The sequence below is a fragment of the Emys orbicularis genome, chromosome 1, assembly GCF_028017835.1.
Source record: "Emys orbicularis isolate rEmyOrb1 chromosome 1, rEmyOrb1.hap1, whole genome shotgun sequence".
In the NCBI taxonomy this organism is placed as follows: Eukaryota; Metazoa; Chordata; order Testudines; family Emydidae; genus Emys; species Emys orbicularis.
In genome coordinates this window covers 299,703,226-299,726,615 of record NC_088683.1, presented here as the reverse complement: position 1 = coordinate 299,726,615, position 23,390 = coordinate 299,703,226, and the positions used below count along the sequence as shown (strand labels likewise).

The 23,390-nt window shown below is 42.6% G+C and overlaps 1 protein-coding gene across 1 annotated transcript in view; it reads left to right on the top strand.

Annotated features, from left to right (window-relative positions):
• TDRD3 (tudor domain containing 3) overlaps nt 1-23,390 on the top strand; it is a 281,940-nt gene that overhangs the window by 124,165 nt on the left and 134,385 nt on the right. Inside the window, exons 4-5 of the mRNA XM_065405303.1 lie at nt 3,069-3,229; nt 22,708-22,849. Of these exons, the coding sequence (XP_065261375.1) occupies nt 3,069-3,229; nt 22,708-22,849 (303 nt within the window). The remainder of the gene's footprint in view (nt 1-3,068; nt 3,230-22,707; nt 22,850-23,390) is intronic.

Below are 23,390 nucleotides of genomic sequence, written 5' to 3'. Positions count from 1 at the left end.
ACGTAGGTATGTGGATGTCTATGTGTATATATAGAATGTGATCATGTACTTAAAGACTGATTCATAATCATAGACACAAGGGGGTGAAATTAAGGTTGCACAGTCAACCTTAATTCTGGCATTTCCTAACTTTCAAGTACATCATTTAGCAACCTTAATGATGGTATTTTAACCTAGGAAATTGCCCTCAAAAGTTAGTTTTTTTTAAAAAAGCAAACTGATAAAAATAGAAATTCCATGATGTAGCATCATGGTTCATCAGATGGCTTGGAACCTTGAGCTCTATCACAATGACCTCTGCCACTTTACTGATGGAGTAATTGATAGCAAAAGTAGGTTGTTATCCTGCTATGTGGACCAACAATATAGGGGAATGAGACGCACAGTTGGCCAGTGGGTTTCACAGAAATTTGCTGACAGCAGAGGAATGGTGCGAGACTCAAGAATCTTGAGTTCCATTTCAGGCTGTGGAGGGGAGTGCGCTCTTGTGGGCTCAGGCTCTTCTGCCCATTCTCCCAAACTTGACCCCATCAGGTTCATCATCTCTGACCTGTCCCTGTTCCAGTCCTGTCTCTTCCTCTTCCCTTTCTCTTTGCCTGCACACACTCCACTCTTCAGTCTTCTCATCCCACTTTTCTTTTCCAATCAGTCCCAGTTCCCCTATCTCACAGCTCCTTTTCCAGTCTGGCTCTCCTTTCCCCCCTTCCTTCCCCTGGCTCCCAGTCCTAATCTCCCACCCAGGGCAACCCATCAAATTTCAGTTGTCCCTCTCCCCACCCATCTCAGACTCCTTGCCCTAGTCTCTTCCCCGTCTAGCTCTTTGTTCCAGTCTCTTCACCTAGTTGGTCCCACTTCTCCCTCCTTACTCCCGTCCCTTGTCAGAGCTTTCTACCTTCACCATTGCCCCAGTTCCCCATCAAATTAAGTTTTCGTCCAGTTATTGCTGTATTGAGCCCAATAACTTGAGCATAGGATATGACCATGGAGGATAGGTCAATCAGTGGTATTAGCCAGGATTGGCAGGGATGCAAAACCATGCTCTGAAGTGTCCCTAGCCTCTGTTTGCCAGGGCAGCTCAAGCTTTATAAATAAGTTACAATGTCACATATTGCATTCAGTATCTATATTATTTTCAACCTTTACAACAGAGTGAATGCTGGTATTTAGATTTTTTCCCAAATGTAATACTTTCAGTTTCTGTTGTGCAGGAAAGCTTTTGCCTTAATTATTTTTTATTTCAGTTTATTTAGCAGGCGCAGAGACAATATTTTCTTCATTTGGAGTAATTCATTAAAGTTTGGAACCCAACTGCAAGTTGTAAAAGCAGGAGAGTTTGTTTTCCTTTTTCAGTCTATGAATAAAAAACAGATGGGAGAAGATGACATCTACTAATTCTAAGAATTTGAAAGACAGGGGGGCAGATTATCAAAGGTATTTAGATACCCAAAGATTCAGATAGGTGTCTAGGGAGATTTTTTTTTAAGTGTTTAAGCAAGTTAGGTGCCTAACTCATATAGATTTTAACAGAAGTTAACCTTCTTAGGCACGTCAGAAAATTCCTCTAGGCCAGTGGTTCCCAAACTTGTTCCACCACTTGTGCAGGGAAAGCCCCTGGCGGGCCGGGCCGGTTTGTTTACCTGCCGTGTCCGCAGGTTCAGCCGATCGTGGCTCCCAGTGCTCCAGCAGCTCCGGCCTGGAGTGGCGAACCGCAGACACTGGGAGCCACAATCGGCCGAACCTGCGGACGCGGCAGGTAAACAAACCGGCCCGGCCCGCCAGGGGCTTTCCCTGCACAAGCGGCGGAACAAGTTTGGGAACCACTGCTCTAGGCATCTATCTGCATCCTTAGGCACCTAAATAACTTTGAAAACTTGGGCCATGATGACCATCAAATCACTAACTACAATTAATACTTTCTTTTTTTAATAAATCACTTAGTTTTAAATGCAAAGTATGTTTTGTTAAAACTTTTTTTCTTATGTATCCAGCACATTCAGGGTAATTTTATTTAATTAATAAAAACAAATTTAAAATGCTGTTATTGTGCATTTTTAATTGAATTCCAGTGTCCATTCTAATACAGCTTGTCACAAATCTTGAGTCAAGAAAAATGATCATCCGGTAAAAAAGAAATACATTGTTTACTATTTTTTAACGTAATACAAATGTAAACATTAAGACTCTGAATAGATGTATTTTAAGTTATATAATTGCTTAAATAAAATATGTATAGATATAGCGTATACTTGGGTTACACTAAATTTAGTTTAGTTTTTTTTTTGGCTAACGGCTATATTTGGTTGTGAATCAACATGTTTTAGTGGTTGTACCAACCTTTTTTAGGAAAATAACTAAAAAGTACAAATGCAAAACAAGACAAAAATGATTTAAAGCAAGGTTTTCTGCTTGCTCATTGAAATCATAATTAAAATTGGTGATTTAAATCACTTGGATTTGTATCGCTCCACCCTGACTCGAAGTCGAGCAAAATGAGATTCTTTCTGTGGGATAGCTAGTGAAACATGGATTTACTGAATTTAGTTAAGTGAATTTCACTAATGTCTTCTGGGGGCCATACTTTGTTAACCCCCTATTTGAAGACCCTGTGTTCCTAGTTTAGCTGCCAGAGCTAGCTGGACTACAGCTCTGTTAAAGCCAGCTGGTCTGTAAAGCCAGCTGATGTTCACTTTACTTCACTCTGGCTTTGAGAACCTGTGGTATAGCATTTTGAAATCCTAGTGTTTGGCCTCCATGATCATCTGAAAGTGACAATATTTTCACAGCATTTTTTAAAATACTCTTCATCCCCTTCAGATAATTGGCATTGTAGCTAGTATATATGTAGAAGGATGCCTTTTCTCTGCAAATTCATTTTATGTACAAGATAGTCTAAAACATGAAGTTTCAGAAATTGCAGACCATTAGGCTGTGTCTTGCCTATAGGCTTAGTTTGTATGGCTAGACAACACTGTGTAGCAAAATCCCAATGTTTAAAACAAAGCAAAACAAAAAAAAGTGATTGAGTTTTTCATGTTTTCACTTTTCATTTTTTCATTTTGTATTTATAGCTGGAAGGCCCATGTGTCCTGCAGATACAAAAAGTACGCAATGTTGCTGCACCAAAGGATAATGAAGAATCTCAGGCTGCTCCCAGAATGCTGCGTTTGCAGATGACTGATGGACACACAAGCTGCATAGCAATAGAATATAATTACATGTCAAAAATAAGGTGAACAACAATTTTCTTCACTGAGTCTTTGTTGCAACATTTAAACATTATATAGTATTAATGGAAAAATCAGTAATATGCAAAATATTTCCCACTTTGTCAAAATAACTCAAAAAAATAAGCAGAATTAATTCTTACAATGCAATAGACCTTTTTGTTCCTGACTGCATTGCCTTTTTCCCTTTTCTTCCCTTGCTATTCTTGGTTTTTATCCCAAAAATATCATAGCTTTTGCTTTTTATTCCCGCCATGTCAGAGAGCTTGCAGTTTTCCTTGTACTTGTTATGTTTAAGTTCCACAGAGAATAAATAGAAAAGTCAGAGACAATTGTCTGGTAAATTTGAGATGAAGAGGAAACCTGAAAAATAGTGAAATGTCAAGCAACCCAGGTAAAATTAGCTATTGGCATACAAGAGATGAGTAGATGAAGTTGCTCCCCAGAATATCAGAAGCATTTCTTTGAGGCTTTTTAATTGTGGAATCTTAACTAGACATGGAGAGAAGAGAAACTCAGAAAGATTTAATTTTATAGCCCATGAAAATGGCAACACTTTCATAACACTTTTCCCTTTTTACAATTTTTTGACATGTATTTAGTTTTATTTATCTGCCCATGAGTAACAGGGCTTTGGATTGACTCTGGGGAAAAGCTTAGGGACCAAGACTCTAATATCCATGGGGTAGGAGAAAGGCAAATGGATAAAGTTTTTGGGACATGCACTTTTGCGTCGCGTTCTTACAAGATTGATTTGTTTCCTGGTTCATCAGCTGCCTAGCTAGTGACTGCTTTTTGATCATGGTATTTTTCAGGAAAAGTAATAGGGTGTTCATGTTGAAAGGGCAAGAATGATGGAAATGGAGTTCCCCCCCACCCCTCCAAAAGATTGTGTGTCATGGATAGTGACTTGAACTATAAATTGCATTTTTCTGGTTAGTGCTAATAAATAGGTCTCAGTGCATGCTGTGAAAACACTGGATATGTTAGGAAGTTGCCGTACCACTACCAACCTTGACAAAACCTTATCTAACTCCAAATTTTTCTTTATTTGAGGAAGGAGAAATCTTATTACCCTGTAGGAGTATAAGGGTCTTTCACTAGTCTGATTTTTGTGCCATTGCAGTTGTTGAGCTCCTCTTACCTATTGGTTTTTGATGCAAGCTGTGGTTTAGTTGATCTGTATCCTAGATTCTTACTGAAGTTGGTTCAACTGTTATCCATTACGTCTCATCATACATATACATTTCAAAATGTCCAGTATTATGAATAATTTTGGTAAGAAAAAAGAAAAGAAAATCAGGCACCATTTCTACTGATGCAGTGGCGATAACAATTCAGTCTTATAGATGCTTTTCTCAATTAGTTTCACTTGTACTACATTCAGCCTTAGGATATTGCACTAATATGGGCTATTTCTGTTCAAGTCATTGCTGCTGAGGTTTTGTTCATTAAAGAACACTTTCTGAAAAGCAGTACAATATTTATGCTTGCTGAGGAAGTCATTTGTACTGTTGAAAAACACCAATTTCAACTTTCATGTTTTCTTCTTCCTTCACTGAATGACCTGTTCAAAGACCTAAAATTTCTATGAAGATAACAAAACCTGGAGCAAATATACTATCCATTCTTGACCCATCCCCTGCCCTAGGAGTAGTATGTGTGATCAGAAAGCCCGCAGAGTTAGATCCAGGAATATTTTGCCTGTGAAACTTATTTTAAATGCATCTTTCTTCCTGCTTCCCAGCTCGTAAAATAAGCATGCAAGTATATTTTATGTACGTAATAATTAAAATTCTTCAGGTGATTGCACATATACATTCCACATTAGGGGTGTGTACACCCAGTACACTGAAGCCAGAGATTTTTCCCATAGCGGTATCTTTTGGGCCAGCACATGTCCCCTGCATCTGCTTGTGCTCACAGCCAAGGGTATAAAGGCTGGAACTTCCCCGCCCGCCCATCAGTTCTTTCTTCGTGCCTGTGGTCAGTAGTTGGAGCATCTTGTGGGTGTTTGCATGTAACCTTTTTTCCCTGAAGAGAAGTATTTCCTGTTGTAAATAGTTGTTTAATAGCTCTTAGATATATAGTTTATGGAATAGGGGTTTTTTTTGTCTCATTTGGGATTTTTTTTTTAACTTCTCTCTTTCACCTATCTGCTCATGTTGGAGTTGGCTCCTGGTGCTATCCTTTGTACCATTGAGATTGACACCAACTACACTTCTTTGCAGTGTTGCTGTGGCTGTGTTGGTCCCAGGATATTAGAGAGACAAGGTGGGTGAGGTAATATTTTTTATTGAACGAATTTCTGTTGGTGAAAGAGACAAGCCTTTGAGCTTACACAGAGCTCTTCCTCAGGTCTGGGAAAAGCACTCAGAGTGTTGCAGCTAAATAAAAAGTGGAACAGATTAAGCATAAGGGGTTAATACTGTTGCAAAGAGACCATTCAAGGTGAAGTGGGCAGTTAATGCTTCTTCAGTCATAGGACAAAGGAAGGTTAGTTGGTTACAGGGTATTGTAATGAGCCAATCCAATATATTCATTGAGTCTGTAGTCTTTTGTGTGTAGCATAGTTATAAATTTAAGCACCCAGACTCCTCATCTTAAGATGATATGCATGTTTCCTTTAGGATGAGGACTGAGAGGTCAGATATGGAATGATGGTTCTGTGAAAAGTGTTCGCCCATGAGTGATATGAGTTTTTTTGTGTTTTTATCATTTTCTATGAGAGTTCATTCAAGAGTATAGTGATTGTTTGGCTTCACCCACATAGTTGTTATTGGGGCATTTAGTGCACTGGATGAGGTACACCACATATTGTGATGGGCATGTGTAGGACCCAGGGATCTTGAAAGGTGTGTTGCAGGGGGGTGGAGGTGCTTGGAGTTGGTGAATCTTGGTCTGTGGGGAGCTTCCTTCTGACTGTGAGGCTGGGGGGTTGTTTGAAGACCAGAAGAGGGGTTTTTTAAAAGATTCCTTTCAGGATATGGTCCCCATTGAGTATGGATTGTAATTGTTTGATACCCCATAAGAGTTCCAGTGGGGGGTGACAACTACGGGTGTGAGGTTGGAGGGTATTTTTTTCCTGTATTGAACCAGATTGCCTTAGGATATTTGGGCTGCCCATTCCATGTAATGAACTACTATTCTGGTGAAGTGTCCTTGTTTGGGGAAGGTGCTTTTAAGTGTATTAAAGTGCATGTCTCAGACCTTCTCCTTGGAGCATATACTGTAGTATGTGAGTGCCTGGCTGTGGATAACAGATTTCTTGGTATGTTTGGTGGTTACTGGATCTGTGTAGGTAAGTGTGATGAGCAGTGGGTTTCTTGTATGTAATTGTCTGTAGGGTTCCACTGTTGAAGCAGATTGTGGTGTTGAGGAAGTCAATGTTGGTAACAGAGTGTTCTAGAGAGACTTTGGTGGATGTGTGGTGGTTGTTGAAGTTGTGGTGGAAGTCTATGAGGGAGTTAAGGTTATTGCTCCAGAAGATGAAAATACCATCAGTGTGTCTCAGGTAAATCATGGGTTTTGTGGTGTATTTGTCCAGAAATTCTTCCTCTAAGTGGCCAGGCAGAGTTTAGCTTATTGGGAAGCCCTGCTGATACCCATGTCTGTTCCCATGGTTTGGACAAAGTGTTTGTTGTTGAATATAAAACTGTAATGGGAAAAGGATGAAATGGCTGAGTTTGGCATTATGATGGGTCTGCCTGGTTTCCCTTGTTTTGTGTACCTTGGGAAGCATTAACAAGGTCCCTGGGGTGGGCTCATGGGCAATGAGGCTGTAGAATTTCTTTTGAAGAGTTGTTTGGTAAAGGATTTGTCAATATCATGAGATTTTTAGGTGGATTGTGGTGTGAGGTAGTCTTTGAGGGTTTTTTTATAGTAAGTGGTGTAAGAGAATTGTCAGTTGGCCATGTTGATATAGTCATCGTGGTTGAGAACTAATGTTGTCCCCTTGGTTTGATCTTTGTGGTCGTTGGATTTCAGGGATTGTATAGGTTTCCTTTTGTCAATGGAGTGATTGTGGTGGATATGGTGTTTCCTTAGGATTTCACATTTGATTTTTTCCCCCCTGAAGCAGTCAATGTAATGATCAGCTGTGTTTTCATCCGCTGTGGTGTATCCAATCAAATCATTCTTTTTTCTATGACTGTTGGTTGGGACATGGGTGGTGTCATTTTTGTCGTGGAAGAATTCTTCGAGGTGGAATTGGAAAAAGAATTCTTCTAGTTCTCCTTTGTTAGAAGAACAGTCAGTATGGCCATTTGACCATTTGTTCAGACCAGCGATCCATCTATCCCAGTATCTTGTTTTCTGACAGTGCCTCCTGCCAGATGCTTGAAAGGGAATGAACAGAACAGGGCAATTACTGAGTGATCCATCACCTGTCATCCACTCCCAGCTTCTGGCAGTCAAAGGCTCCAGAGCATGGGGTTGCGTCCCTGACCATTTGTTAATAGCCACTAATGGACCTATCTTCCATTAATATATCTAATTATTTTTTAACTCAGTTACCATTTTGACCCTGGCAATGAGTTCCACAGGTTGACTGTGTGTTGTGTGAAGAAGTACTTCCTTTTGTTTGTTTTAAATCTGCTGTTTATTAATTTCATCGACTGACCCTGGTTCTTGTGTTATGTGAAGGATTAAATAACTCTTCCTTATTTACTTTGCTTACACCATTCATGATTTTATACACTTCTGTCATGTCCTCTCTTATGCCCCCATTTCTTTTCAAGCTGAACAGTCCCAGTCTTTTTAATCTCTCTTCATATGGAAGCTATTCCATACCCCCTAAATATTTTTGCTGCCCTTCTCAGTATCAGGGTTGGCTTATCATCCTGTAATTGTCAGGATCACCTCTGCAGCTTTTCTTTTCTTTTTTAAAAGGCTCAGCGTGATATTAGCTATCCTCCAGTCGTCTGGTATAGAGGCTGGTTTAAGTGATAGGTTACATACTCTAATGTATAGTTCTGCAATTTCATATGGTTTACTTTAGAACTCTTAGGTGAATACCTTCTGGTCCTGGTCACTTATTACAGAGCCCTACCAAATTCATGGCCAGGAAAAATGCATCACGGACCATGAAATCTGGTCTCCCCCCGTGAAATCTGGTCTTTTGTGTGCTTTTACCCTATACTATACAGATTTCACAGAGGAGACCAGCATTTCTCAAATTGGGGGTCCTGGCCCAAAAGAGAGTTGTAGGGGGGGCGCAAGGTTATTTTAGGGGGGGGGTGTCACGATATTGCCACCCTTACTTCTGTACTGCCTTCAGAGCTGGGCAGCTGGAGAGCGGCGGCTATTGGCCAGGTGCCCAGCTCTGAAGGCAGTGCCCTGCCAGCAGCAGTAAAGAAGTAAAGGTGGCAATACCTTACCATGCCACCCTTACTCCTGCAATGGTGCCTTCAGAGATGGGTGGCCAGAGAGTGGCGGCTGCTGACTGTGAGGGTCCACTTCTGCAGGCAGCAGTGCAGAAGTAAGCGTGGCAATGCCATGCCATGCCATCCTTCTGCACTGCTGCTGGCAGTGAATTTCCCTCAACTCCAGCTTGATATTCTCCTTTCCCGAAACTTTTATCTTCCTCAGCAACACAGAGGCTGTCAGGCTGGAGGTGTCAGTTTTGGGGGGCTGTTCTACTAAATACTGGAAATTCTTCCCTATGTACCTCTCTGCCTCTCTTTGCTCCTCCAGTTCAGCAACTCTGTCTCAGGAGCCCATACTCGGTCTCTGAGGGCCATGAGCTGCTTGCACCGAATGCACACATATGCCATTCAGTGCAATAAACTGGATAGCTCCCATTCTGCTACTGGACTTCTGGCTGCATTATTTTTACCCTTATAGGTGTTTTTGTTGTGGTTGTTTTTTTTTTGGGGGGGGGGGGGGGAGCGTGTTTGTTGGCTAAGTTTAGAGAATGTGAGGTGTAACTAGCTCTCATGGTCCCTCTCTAAACTCCTTTGCAAAACTCCCCTGTTTGCTGCTCCTGTTTGCTAACTCCTCTGGTTGCTTAGGAGCTGACTTTTTAAGCCCCCGTTCCTCCTTGTTAAGGGATCCTAAAGAGATTAGGGATCAAAGGATGGCAGGCCAGACCTCCGTTTGGAAGCTCTCAGCCTTGTCTAGCTGGCTGCTAAGCTCAGCACACAGTCCCCCAAACAGACCACACTAAAAACTTTAATCGAGCAGGCACATGGCAAGCAGAAAGCACACAACAACTAACGGACAACAAACTCACCCCTAGGATCTTCTCATTCACCTGGAGAACTCCCCTTGCAAAACTCCCCTGATTGCTGCTGCTGTTCGCTAGTTCCTCTGGTTGCTTAGGATGTGGCTTTTTAAACCCCTGTTCTCCCTGAGTAGCCTTGCCCTTTGTTAAGGGATCCTAAAGTGATTAGGGATCAAAGGATGGCAGGCTGGAGCCCTATTAGGGGGCTCCAGTGTTTGGGACAGTATCAGTGTTGGGACAGAAGTTCAGTCCATTGTAGAGTGCAGATAATTCAACTCTACTTAGGGGGTAGTCTTCATAATTTATTTTTGGTGTGTCATGTAGTGTCCATGTGGTAGGTCCTGGTGTTATGTTTCCCCCCCGAAGGTGGTGTTCTGTGGGTTGTGGAGTTGTTGTAGATGGTTACACTTTTTATTTTTGTGTTGGATGACTGTCATCAAGAGGTTTTTTTAATAATTATTTTGGGTTTCTTGCATGATCTCCAGATAAGCTTTCTTGATTCCGCCCCCCCCCCCCCCCTCCAGTGTGTGTGAGTATGTGATGATTTTGTATTTGAGGTGGTCCCTTCTGTAGTATGTGAGGTTTAGGAGATGATTCTTCAGTTTTTTAGCATATTTGAAGTTTTATGTTGTGGTCAGAGGGTTATAGATGGTGAGGCCTCTGGGGATGATGTCTGTTGTGCAGCCAACCTCAACACCACCACATACTTTGGTGCAACGAGTCCTCTTGATGTTGACAACACTGGGAGCAGATGAAGCTGCTATGGACCTTTTGTACTTCATGATGTGGACTCCCCACTGCTTTAAACTGATGGGGACATTTCAGCACTACTCATTTCCATGGTGGAAATGCTTGTGGCAGCCTCTGTTTGTCAGAAGCTGGGAAGGGGTGACAGGGGATGGATCACTTGATGATTACCTGTTCTGTTAATTTCCTCTGAAGCATCTGACGTTTGCTACTGTTGGAAGACGGGATACTGGGCTAGATGGACCTTTGGTCTGACCCAGTATGACCGTTCTGCTCTGCCAGCAGAGTTGATGCATACTGTTAGCAACCAACCCTTTCCTCAGTACCAACTGTGAAGAAGTCTCTCATGCAAATTCAAGAAGTAGACCCAGAGACTGGACTTCTTGGAGTCGGTACAACTGACCTCCTATGCCCACCTGGGTTCCACTTTGGCCCTACTGTTATCCATGGAGTATGCCCTCTAGTTTGAGATTGGGCTCCCCTGTTTTATCGAAGTCTGTGGTGCATAGAAGGGAGTCAGCTATGCCCAGTGTGACAGGTTGGATCACAGGAAACCCTTTGCAAACTGCCAGCTGATGTGCTGAGACTACTTCTAACCCATTTTCCCTGCCAGCTTGGGACTCCAGAACCTTGCTAGTTTGAGCCAGACATGCTAGCCTGTACAAACCCAGACCCAGGTCTGAACCCTCTATAACACTGATAGAGAGATATGCACAGCTGTATGCCCCCCTCCCCCCCCCCAGAGTATTAATACATACAGTAAGAAGCTGAATACAAATAAAATCTCACCCTCAGCGATGTTCTAATAAGCCTCTTTTACAGACTAGCCTCCTTCTAGTGTGGGTCCAGCAATCACTCTCACCCCCGTGGTTACTGTCCTTTGTTCCAGTTTCTTTCAGGTATTCTTTGGGGGTGGAGAGGCTATCTCTTGAGCCAGCTGAAGACCAAATGGAGGGGTCTCCCAGGGGTCTAAATAGACTTTCTCTTGGGTGGACACCCCTCCCTCCCCCTGTGTAGAATCCCAGCTACAAGATGGAGTTTTGGAGTCACATGGGCAAGTCACATGTTCATGCATGACTCAGAATTTACAGGTAGCAGCTATTGTTTACATGCTACCTTGAACGTCCTCAGGTAGACTTCTTATGTGGATTGGAGCCTTCCAAGATACATTATCTGTTAAGTGTTTCTTGATTGGGCACTTAACTTGCAAATTCCTTTCTAAAGAAGCTGCCTTACTAAGGCTACTTAAAATCAAACAAGTACACAGTCAATATTCATAACTTCAAATACAAAAATGATACATTCATACAAATAGGATAAATATATTCAGTAGATCATAACCTTTACAGAGATATGTTACATGGCATATGTAGCATAAAACATATACCAGTTATGTCATGTTTACATTCATAAGCATATCCCAGTACCCGCCTAAGTACCATCACTGCTGAGGCAGTATATCCTTTAGCAGCTAGATCAATACAACTAGACCCTCAGGAACAACCAACTCATATTGAAGCTGCTCTCCTTCCCATAAATACATCTTCATCATCCCCTGATGTGCCTCTGGTTTTCAAATCTTCATCTCCAATTCCTGATGACTCTAAAACATATCAGGAACTACTAAAGAGGGTGGCTAATTCCTTGGGCATACAGTTTGAGTTAATACAGGAAAATCCACACAAATTGGTGGACATCTGCCATACTTCCACTCCAGGCAGGGTGGCATTGCCCATTAATGGAGATACACTGGAACCAACAAAGACTCTCTGGTGGACACCCTCACCCTTACCTTCCATTGCTAAAAGGTTTGTGCACGGATATCAGGTTTCTTCACAAGAATGTGAAAATTTTTACTTCCACCTGACCCCAGGGTCTTTGGTGGTTGTTGCAGTTAATGAGAGAACTAATCAGGGCTGCCCGAAATCTACCCCTAAGGACAAATACTCGAAGTTGGACTTATTTGGTCATTAAAATTTTTTCAATATCAGGGTTATAAGTTGGTATAGCCAATCATCAAGCGCTTTTGGCTAGGTATGATTTCTCCAACTGGGACATGATGAACTGCTGGAGGTGGTCAAGGAGGAGTTCCAGGCAGTTGCGATGTGTGGTGGCAAGAACCGCTTTCCAAGCAGACCTAGATGTGGCTGACACAGCAGTAAAGGTGATGGCAACGGTGATATCTATGTACTGGTCGTCGTGGTTTGCAATCCTTTGGCATACCTATGCAAGTCCAGCAAACGCTTCTCTGAAAAAATGAGTGAGGTTCTACATTTTCTTAAGGATTCTAGAGATACTCTCAGGTCCTTGGGCATCTACCTGCCATCTCCAAACAGGAAATAATACCACCCTTAGAATCAGCAGACGCAATCATGTCCCTTGAGACAACCTGACCAGGCTAGAAGAAGAGATAAGTCTCTGAAGGAGATCACCTCCTCCTTCCACCTTAGCTTCATCTAAACAGCCGTGTATGTCAAAGACATCTGTTTGACTCTTTGGTTGAGGTCAGCATATGAAACCCATCAGAATCTTTCCTGTCCTACTCCTCCTTGGAAACAGGCTATCTTACTTTCCTCAGTGCTTGGATCATCATCATAATAGACCGATAAGTTCTGAGTACTGTGGGACTGGGTTACAATCTGAAGTTTCTCTCTGTCCCTTTTACCCACACCCCTTTTCTGTCCCTTTTTGGAGACCAATGTCATGAGGCTATTCTCAAGCAAACAATACAGACTTGTTTTAATTTAGATGAACTATATGGACTCAAAGGGTTAAAGGTGTTTATATGACCATATCACTATCCAACATTTATCAGTGTTAAACAAGATACGAGGTTTGGTATATGGAGACCTCAGCCTACTTAATACCACGGCGACACACTAGAAAGTTCACACTAAAGGTTAGAAGTTTATTGATTAAAATGCACAAAAGGAAAGGAATCAAGAAAAGGTAAAATTCAATGAAACTGAAATTGAGTGTGGCAGAACAAACTTAATTAAAACCTATCAAACTTTCTTTGTAAAGAAGATGAATATTGGCCCGTTTCTTAATCTGTCAAATAATCCTTTTTAGTGGGGGAAAAAAGGGTTAGTTCTGTTGTTCAATTCTGAGTCAGAAATGATAGTTGCTTTCTTGCTTTAGACAGAACAGAGACACATGCGGGGGGAGAAGAGATGGTAAAGATGGGAGAAATACGGCTTTTGTTGATGTTCACAGGATAATAGTGTGGCTGGTCAGTCATGGATGGATGCTTTAGGTTGGTCACAACAGTTGTTGCTCTGGCCCCAGGCTCTCTTCCCTGGACAGGGACAGCATCTGATTAGATCGGTCCTATCTCTCTCCTTCAATGGTCCATTTCAGGCTGAGCAGAGTTGAATGGGAGGCCTCATCTCCCCATGCTGGTGCTGAGCAATACAGTTCATTGCAGGATCAGATCAAAATCTGAGAGAGAGGACAGGAGGATAGTGGAGCATAGAAGGGGGGGACACTAGAGGGAGGGAAAGACAGAGCAGGTTCTCACATGTATCAGCTTGGTGTCCTCACTAGTGCAGCAATGATGCATCCCCACTGGAGTATCAAGGTCTGTTGCTATGCCAACAGTTCTGCTGCTGCAGCTTCCATGGTGGCAAAAAGTTTATTTTTTCTCCATCAAGCCTCTCTTGAAGGGCCACAAAAAGGGTGAGTGGAATGGTCCATCCTCTCATTATTTTGCCCAGCAATTAGGCTGAATTTTTGAAGCATTCCTATTCATCCATTGATTTCCAGTATCCTAGTATTCTTATTTACCAGTTGTAATCGTAACACAGTCCTTTAGTAGTGTCAGTCAACCTTTTCTGTTTAAATTAATTCAGTCTTTGTCTCCTTCTCAAATCTTTTCTTAAACAATTTTATATAACAGGTTATTGTAACAAATTCATCAACCATTGCCTACTTTCCACCAGTTAGCTTTAGAATTAAGGTTAATTTATAGGCCCAATTATCACAACAGACTGTTTAAGTCAGGAGCCATAGTGTGGGTGCATCCACATTATCAGGGAAAGGGTGTTTTATTCTCAGTGTTTCCTCATACCCAAGTCCAGAGGGGGCTTGAGGGCTATCCTAGATACTTGAAACTTGAACAGATAGTTTTTTTGCATGGTTTCTCTGGCTTCTGTTATCTCTTCTCTAGATCCTGATGATTAGTATGCTCCTATTGACTTGAGCGATGCTTTATTTTCATGTGGCTGTCCATTTGGGTGACAGATGATTCCTCAGGTTCACAAATGCTCACTGCTAGTTTACAGTCATCAGCCCCAAGGGTTTTCACAAAAAGTATGGCAGTAGTGACAGCTTATCTCAGAAAAATCAGTATTCAGGTCTGGATGACTGGCTGATCTGAAACTGCTCCAGTCAGCACATGGAGGACATCATCAGACAAATCCAGTCCATTTTTGACACCTTTGGCCTGTTAATCAACAAAAACAAGTCAGTCCTGTACACCATGTAGGAGAGTGAGTTTATTGGTGGGTTCTCAGTTCCACAACAGCAACAGCTTACTTGCCTCAGACCAGGTTCTAAGTGATTCTGGACTTGCACATCACTCTTCAGGCTCACTTTCCGACTACTGCAAGAGATTGCCTGACACACTGGGGCATATGGTTGCTCACATGTACATGACTCACATGCTAGACTTGACCTGAGGTGAATACAGGGGTGACTGAAGTCTGTCTATTGTCCATGAAGGCACCCACTGGATGTGCTTATTCATGTTATCTGCAAGAGTTCTGTCTTCCTTAAACTGGTGGATGGTGTGACAGGTTGGATCACAGAAACCCCCTTGGGGCTGCCAACTGATGTGCCAAGACTACTACTGCCCCTGCTTTCTCTGGCAGTTTGGGACTCCAGCACCCTGTCTTGTTGAGCCAGACACGCCAGTCTGCTCCAACACAGACCCAGGGTCTGAACCACGTGCCCCAAAGCTGCAAACTTAACTGAAAGCAACTTAAGAAGTCTTTAACGCTCAGATGCCCAACTCCCAATGGGGTCCAAAACCCCAAATAAATCTGTTTTACCCTGTATAAAGCTTATACAGGGTAAACTCATAAATTGTTCGCCCTCTATAACACTGATAGAGAGATATGCACAGCTGTTTGTCCCCCTCCCCCCCAGAGTATTAATACATACTCTGGGTTAATTAATAAGTAAAAAGTGATTTTATTAAATACAGAAAGTAGGATTTAGGTGGTTCCAAGCAGTAACAGACAAAACAAAGTGAATTACCAAGCCAAATAAAATAGAATACGCAAGTCTATGTCTAATACAGTAAGAAAACTGAATACAGATAAAAACCTCACCATCAGAGGAATTCCAGTAAGCTTCCTTTTACAGACTAGACTCCTTCTTGTCTGGGTCCAGCAATCACTCACCCCCTCCTGTAGTTACTGTCCTTTGTTCCAATTTCTCTTAGCCTCTCCACCCCCAAGGATACCTATCTCTTTAGCCAGATGAAGCCAAAATGGAGTTTTGATAGGGGTTTAAATAGACTTTCTCTTGTGGGTGGAGACCCCCTCCTCTCTCCTATGCAAAGTCCAGCTCCAAGATGGAGTTTTGGAGTCACATGGGCAAGTTACATGTCCAAGCATGACTCAGTTTTGACATGCAGAAGCCATTGTTTACATGCTACCGTGAACGTCCTCAGGTAGACTTCTTATGTGGATTGGCGCCTTCCAAGATTCATTGTCCTTTAAGTGTTGCTTGATTGGGCACTTAATTTGCACATTCCTTTCTCAAGAAGCTGACCAAATGCTTAACTAAGGCTACTTAGAAATCAAGCAATTTCTATATTCAGCCAATATTCATAACTTCGAATAACAACGACACATGCATACAAATAGGATGAATAGATTCAGTAGATCATAACCTTTACAGAGATATGTTACATGGCATATGTAGCATAAAACATATTCCGGTTATGTCATATATATACATTCATAAGCATATTTCCATAAAGCCTTATGGGGTGCACCGTTACACCCTCTTCCTAAACTTACTCTAGTTTCCCTCTAGTTTAGTTCAACCTATTTGTTAAGTTAGAGACTTAGCAGGTCCCTAAAGGGACTTTGCCTTGGGATGGGGCATGCCTCGGTCCCCAGGCTTTAAACCTTGCGATCTCTGTAAAAGGCCCCCACCCGTTAGCGATCCACATAATAGTTGTTTAGGGTGCTTGGGTGAAGGTTACATTAGTGATAAGTGCAAAATCTGCAAGTCCTTCAAGCCCAGGATGAAGAAGGAGCGTGACATTTGCTTGACGGCACTCCTGATGAAGTCTGCCCTTACCCAGTGCTGGAGCAGTGCTCTGATTCGGCGCTGAGCACCATGCTCTTGGTGCGTAGTGCCCCGTCGGTACCATCTACGAGCCCGCACTGGTCTCCTTCCATGGCTCCAGCCAAGAAGCCCAGGAAGACTGGGCGAGGGAGGTCTCCAGCTTCCCGCAAGGGAATGGACAAGTCTGGGGTGGACCAAGGCCCTGTCTTGGGCACCTCTTCACCCCCTTTGGGATCCCAGGCCCCAGCTCAGGTCGAACGGTGTAGCCCAGCCTGCTCCCCTGGATAGCGGTGGAGGTCCTCGTCAGCTCTGGGTGCCGTCCACGCCGGAGGCCCTCCAAGCAGTGCAAGACATTATGTCCCTCACGGTGCCGCCCACTCTGGCCCTTGCGGGGTCCCAGTCCCAGGGTAAACCCGCACTGAGACTACCACAGTCTCCACCTTTCCGGCAGTGCTCCCCGTCGCGGGGGTCATCATGCCAATGGTTGCCTTCTCGCAGCCGACACGCTTCTTGATAGGCATGATAGGCAGAAGCTTCATAGCCTCATCGGGTCTCCTGACCTAGGAGAAGATCAGAGAAGCTCAAGTCGCGGCTCGCCGGTAACTGGTACCATCGAACAGAAGGGTAGGTAAATTACATCTGCTCAGTTGTTAGTCTTGTGTGCAGACACGTTGAAGGGGAAGGTGGTTTCCACACAAAGGATTTCTAATTAGATTACAACATGTTTACCAACATGTTATGAGATTCTAAAAATAACACCTCATGCAAAAAATGCTCTCAGCAGACTCCACAATAGTTCTAGCAGCTTCAATATCCCGTTGAGGAAACATCCCTATTTCTGACATTTGCAGAGCAGTTACTTTATTATCTGTTCCTATGTTCACCAAGCATTACATATCTCAGTAGCTTCTAAGGATGGAGCCAGCTTGGGAACGGTGGTTCTGCAATATCTTTCAGATAGACTCCAAGTCCTGCCTCTGTCATGAACTACTTTGATGTCGCCTAGCATGGAATGGACATGTGCAGTCTCTTTCAGAAGAAGAAAAGGCTACTTTTGTGTTTTATAACTATTATTCTTCGAGATGTGTTGCATGTGTCCCTTTCATGATATCTCCTCCTTCCACAATGCTTCAGAGTCTAGTTCATTTTGGATTCCAATGTTAAAGAACCAAAGGGTGGTTGGGGTGGTTCTGCCCTTCATACTCTTACCCTGCATCTGCTTATGCTCCCAGCTATCATTCTGGGAAAAATTTCCAGCTTTGGGCATGCACACAGCTAAAGTGGAATGGATATGTGCAACATATCTCAAAGTTCAACAGTTACAGAATAGATAAGTAACTATATATCTCTCTGTATATCTATGTAAAATAAATACACACACACACACACACACACGTATGTATATATAATAGCACCTTTCATACTGAAGGATCCCAAAGAACTTTGAAAACTATGTATCAGATGAGTAATTGTGCAGCCACCTCCAGAATGGGAGGAGTCAACAAACAGCCAGTACAGTGCCTAGGTTAGGGTAACTTTTTGCTAAGGACCCAAGGAGGCAAGTAACAGACAAGACCTTTATTTTTAAGGTCTCTTGAAAGATCCCTGCCACCCTATATAGTACACTAGGTATACTTCAATTTATTTCCCTTAGATGATGAGTGGCTGAGGTTATGTTTGCACAGCAAAAAAAAAAAAAAAAAAAAAGCAAACCTGCAGCTGGCCTGTGCCAGTCGACTCGGGGTTGCGGGGCTATTTCACTGCTTGTGTAGACTTCCGGGTTTGGGCTGCAGCCTGCGCTCTAGGACCCTGTGTGTGTAGACCCAGAAGTCTATACAACAGTGAAACAGCCCTGTAAGCCTGAGTTGGCTGTCACAGGCCAATTGTGGGTTTTTCTTTTCTGTATAGACATACCCTAAGTCAGCCCCGTTGAGATTTAAACCTTGGCTTCCAGAAGTCTAGTTATTTCAAGATTGACTTTTAGACTACTAATCCTCTGTGGTTTAATATAGGTTAAAACATTATTTCACTATTTCACTTGCTCATCTACCAGTAGACAATATTGGTAGCTCAAACTTCTAAACTTTAGTGACCCATGTAGTTCTTAATGTATAGAATCTGGAACTGCCATTCTCTCCGCTCGGTGCTCATTTGTTAGCATCTTTTTCTCTTTATTGCTTTCTCTGCCTGTTCCACTTTCTCCTATTTTTGTCTTGTCTTTTTGTACACAAAACAACTTAGATTACTCATGGTTTGCCTTACTACTAGTGGAAACAGCTGTAGTAGTCAAGATTGCATGATTCTAATCAATTTAATTATGCTGCTGGCTTTACAAGGAAAGGTAGCTTAGCCTGGGAACTGCAATACATCTGTGTGTAAGTAGCACTGGCTGTCCTGGAGAAACCTGCTGGCAAAGTGCCTTATGGATGAGAGGCAGACTTTTGATGAGGGAGCATGGCAGAGTTGCTCATATAGTAGAGGTTAGATTTAGGCTAGATTTGTTACACATAATTGTGTTTGGAATAGGAATGCTGTTATGGATTATAAATGTAACCTAAGGAGTGCTTTATAATCTACAAGTCTTAACTCTAAGAATTCTAGAACTTGAATTTGAATCTGAGTAGTTGATAGGCCAGGTCAGGATTGAAAACCTGCTACCGCTATGACCATAAGTGGTATAATCTGTGTTGGTCAACACCAAGTGCTGGGCGGTGATTAATTAACCCAGAAACTTCAGGAAGCACCAACGGCTTTGGACTGATGAGCGCCTGAGGAGGGTAGTGGAACCCTTAATGGAGGAAATGCCATCAAGAGGCGGATGAGCAAATTCACTCAGTGTTTTTGCCAACGACATCCACACAGGACAGATTGGGTCCTTCAGCTGTGGCTGATAACCAATCTAGGAGTGGAGCCCCGAAAGGCAGACAGATGGAAGATCTGCTTTGCTCTGGCAACTCCTGCAGCGTAACTGGTTCCAAATGTATCGACTCCCGTCCTTCCTTTGGTCCAAACCAGTGAAGTGAAGAGAGGGACGCTGACATATGGACAAAGCAGTGCCTCCATATCAACTGCCCAGGCTATTGCAGCCACATCACATGGAGAGGACATTCCATCCTTGCTGGTAACATTGACACAATACAGAAGGTGGCAGTTGCAGGTTATAAGCTCTCACTTGATTGGCGTAGAGGAGAGCGCCACAAGTCACCTTCGACGGTGGGAGGAGTCACTGCATTCCATTGGTCAGCCACCGCCTGCCACAAAGCTGGGCAGCCCCCAGACAATTGAGTGCTGACCCGCCACAGTCTGCCCGCCTCATGGGGTGCGGGCAGACCCAAAAGTTGAATGGCAGACGGAAACCTTGCACCTGGCAAAAATAAGAAACCAAGAACTTTCCGGCTTGGTAGCTGGAATGTCAGGACCATGTGTCTGGGATTGACAGACGATGACGACCTACAATACACAAGCAGCATACGGAAGTCAGCTTTGATACACCGTGAGCTGTACAAACTCAATGTTGACATTGCAGCACTTCAGGAAACAAGACTTGCAGATGCTGGTTCTGTCTAAGACACCAATTACACCTTCTTTTGGCAAGGTAACAGCAGCCAAGAAAATCGTCTGCATGATGTTGGTTTTGCTGTGAGAAACAAGTGAGTAAAGCTCCTAGAAACACCCATTGAGAAGTCAAAGCGTATCATCTCACTTAAACTTCAGACGACCATCGGCTCTGTGAACATCGTTCGTGCCTGTGCACCAACACTCAAATCTAGCCTGGAGGAGGAGGATACATTTTACAACTCTTTGTATCAAGTTGTCAAAATAATACCATCGGCTGAGCAACTTTTCCTCCTTGGTGACTTTAATGCAAGAGTCGGTGCAGATAACAACTCATGGCCAGATTGCCTAGGCCAGCGTTTCCCAAACTTGGGATGCCGCTTGTGTAGGGAAAGCCCCTGGCGGGCCGGGCAAGTTTGTTTATCTGCCACGTCCGCAGGTCCGGGCGATCGCGGCTCCCACTGGTTGCGGTTCGCTACTTCAGGCTAATGGGAGCTGGTGGAAGCGGCGCGGGCCGAGGGATGTGCTGGCCGCCACGATTAGGCCACTGGCACCAATTAGACCTTGTTATCGTCAGGAGGAAAGACCTACCCTTAGTGCAGAACACTCGCATGTTCCACAGCGCTGAGTGTGACACTGAACACTCCTTGATTATTAGCAGTGAAGATTACAGCTAAGAAACTACATAGAACAAAACCTAGGAGCAAGCCCAAAATCGATGCTATTAACACCAAAAACCAGAGGAAATGCCAGAAGTTTGTGAACTTAGCATGCATGGGAAGTCATTACCAGAGAAGGCAGAGGAATGTTGGGAAGATTTAAGAACAACAATCCATGAAACAGCTTTAGCCACATTTGGGGGGAAAGAGACCATCAAAAACGGACTGGTTTGAAGAAAATGAAGCGGAACTATTACCTCTCATCAACATTAAGAACACAGCCTATCTGGAACACAACAAAAAGCCAACAGAGTGCACCAAAGTGAGACTTCGACATGCAAAAACCGAGATACAGCGAGCAAGCAGACTCTGTTTAAATCATAACTGGATCAAGTTCTGTGAAGAGATACAGACAGCCTCAGACACAGGAAACCTCGAAGTCATGTATGATGGCCTGAGGAAAGCTCTAAGTCCCACTGTCACAAGGTTGCCCTTCTCACATCACACAGCGGTGAAATCATTACAGATAAAAGCAAGCAGTTGACTCATTGGGTTGAACATTATTTAGAGCTATAAGCATAAGAAAGAAACATCACCAGCAAATCACTGGACCAAATACCAACTCTACAGGTCATGCCAGAGCTAGATGTGGAGCCCACTGTAGAAGAAGTAAGCAAGGCCATTGATTTTCTATCAATTGGCAAGGCTCCTGAAAAAGATGGCATCCCAGCAGAAATCTCAAGTGTGGGAAACACCGCCTATTACCATATCTTTATCAGATACTACTTAAGTGCTGGAAAGAGGGTGAGGTACCACAAGAGATGCGCGACACAAACATCATCACTTTGTAAAAAATAAAGGCGAAAAGGGCGACTGCAACAACTACAGTGGTATCTCACTACTAAGCGAAGCAGGAAAGGCTTTCACAAAAGCCATCTTAGTGCGCCTACAACAGCTGGTGAATCGTGTCTACCCTGAATCATAGTGCAGATTCAGAGCTGGAAGATCAACTGCAGACACGATATTTTCTCTGGGTCAACTCCAAGAAAAGTGCAGAGAGCAAAACCGACCATTGTACATCGCCTTCGTGGACCTAACAAAAGCATTCGACACAGACAGCAGAGCAGATCTATTTGCAATACTAGAAAAGATAGGATGTCCACCAACCCTGTTAAGTCTTATACGTTCATTCCACAACAAAATGAGAGCAACCGTCCAGTTTGACGGGTCCACTTCGGACAGCTCTTGAGATGAAAAGCGGAGTGAAGCAAGGATGTGTTCTTGCCCCTATGCTCTTTGGAATCTTCTTCTCAGTACTCTTGAACTGTGTGATTAAGTACATGAAAGATAGAGTGTATCACCACACAAGATCAGATGGGAAACTCTTCAACCTGTCCTGACTTCAGTCAAAGACCAAAGTCAAAAAGGTGCTAATCAGGGAACTTCTATTAGCTGATGATGCTGCCCTCATAGCCCACAATGAAGATCTATTACAAGAACTCATGGACCGCCTTTCAAATACCTGTCAGGCATTTGCTCTCGCCATCAGCATTAAGAAAAAATGCAATCCTAATGCTGTGTTTTATTTATTGTATTTATTATTATTTAATACATTGCAAGAGTGATTTTGTAGCTGTTTATCTTAGTAATTTGATATCAATAGTTTTTCCTATGTATTGTTTGTTTCAGTCAAATCAAACATTTAGCACAAAAAGCAATTAATCCCACCAACCCACTCCAAGAATGTTTCAGGTGTTTTATACTTGCAAAGTATTGACTTTGGTTCCATAAATAGGTTTGTTCAGACATTATTATTATTAAAAAAGTAACCGAATATTTGTTTTTATATAAGAAAACCTATTTATAGCTAATTTTCTGTCAACATTGCTTCACTTTATTTAAATGTACTGCTATTTAATAACCCGTGGTGGGGTTTTGTCTGGTAGAGTCTCTATATATAATGTTTGAGATTTTGTTTGTTTGTTTCTGTTTTTAGCCTGAACACTCCACCTGGAACAAAAATTAAGCTGTCAGGAATTGTTGAAGTGAAAAATGGATTCCTGCTTTTGGATGACAGTAACACTGTAGTTCTTGGCGGTGAAGTGGAGCATCTTATAGAAAAGTGGGAGTTACAAAGGGTGAGGTAACATCACTGTGAATTCTTGTCTTACAGGAGGTTAATTATATATAACTTCTGCAAGCTAATTGTGACTAATAAAATGTTAGAAGTTTTTATACAATAATAGTGTTTTAAATGCCCAAGTTATTGTTATGGATAAAGCCAAATGACCTTAATTAAATGTAATATTTTATGCTGCAGTTCAGATGCTGTCCACGCAGAAATCAATGAAGACCTTTGAGCAACAAATGATTCCTTTTTTATTCTGCAGAATTTTAAATTTAAAATGTGGGTTAAAAATTATATTGGCCAGCAAAGTGTCTTTAGCTAATCATTCTCTTTACCTGAAGCAGGTATGCAATGTATTTAAGTGTGGTGGTGATTGGCAGGATTCTTGTGGTTTCCCTGACCAGCGTATAGGTTTTTTTCTTGCAACAGAATTTTAAAATAAAAGCTTTTCAGTTGTAGTCTGTAGCATACTTTTATGTTAACTATGTTTAAACATAATTTTTGCTTATGTTTCAACAGTAGTATAAATACGGCTGCAGTCACATAAGATG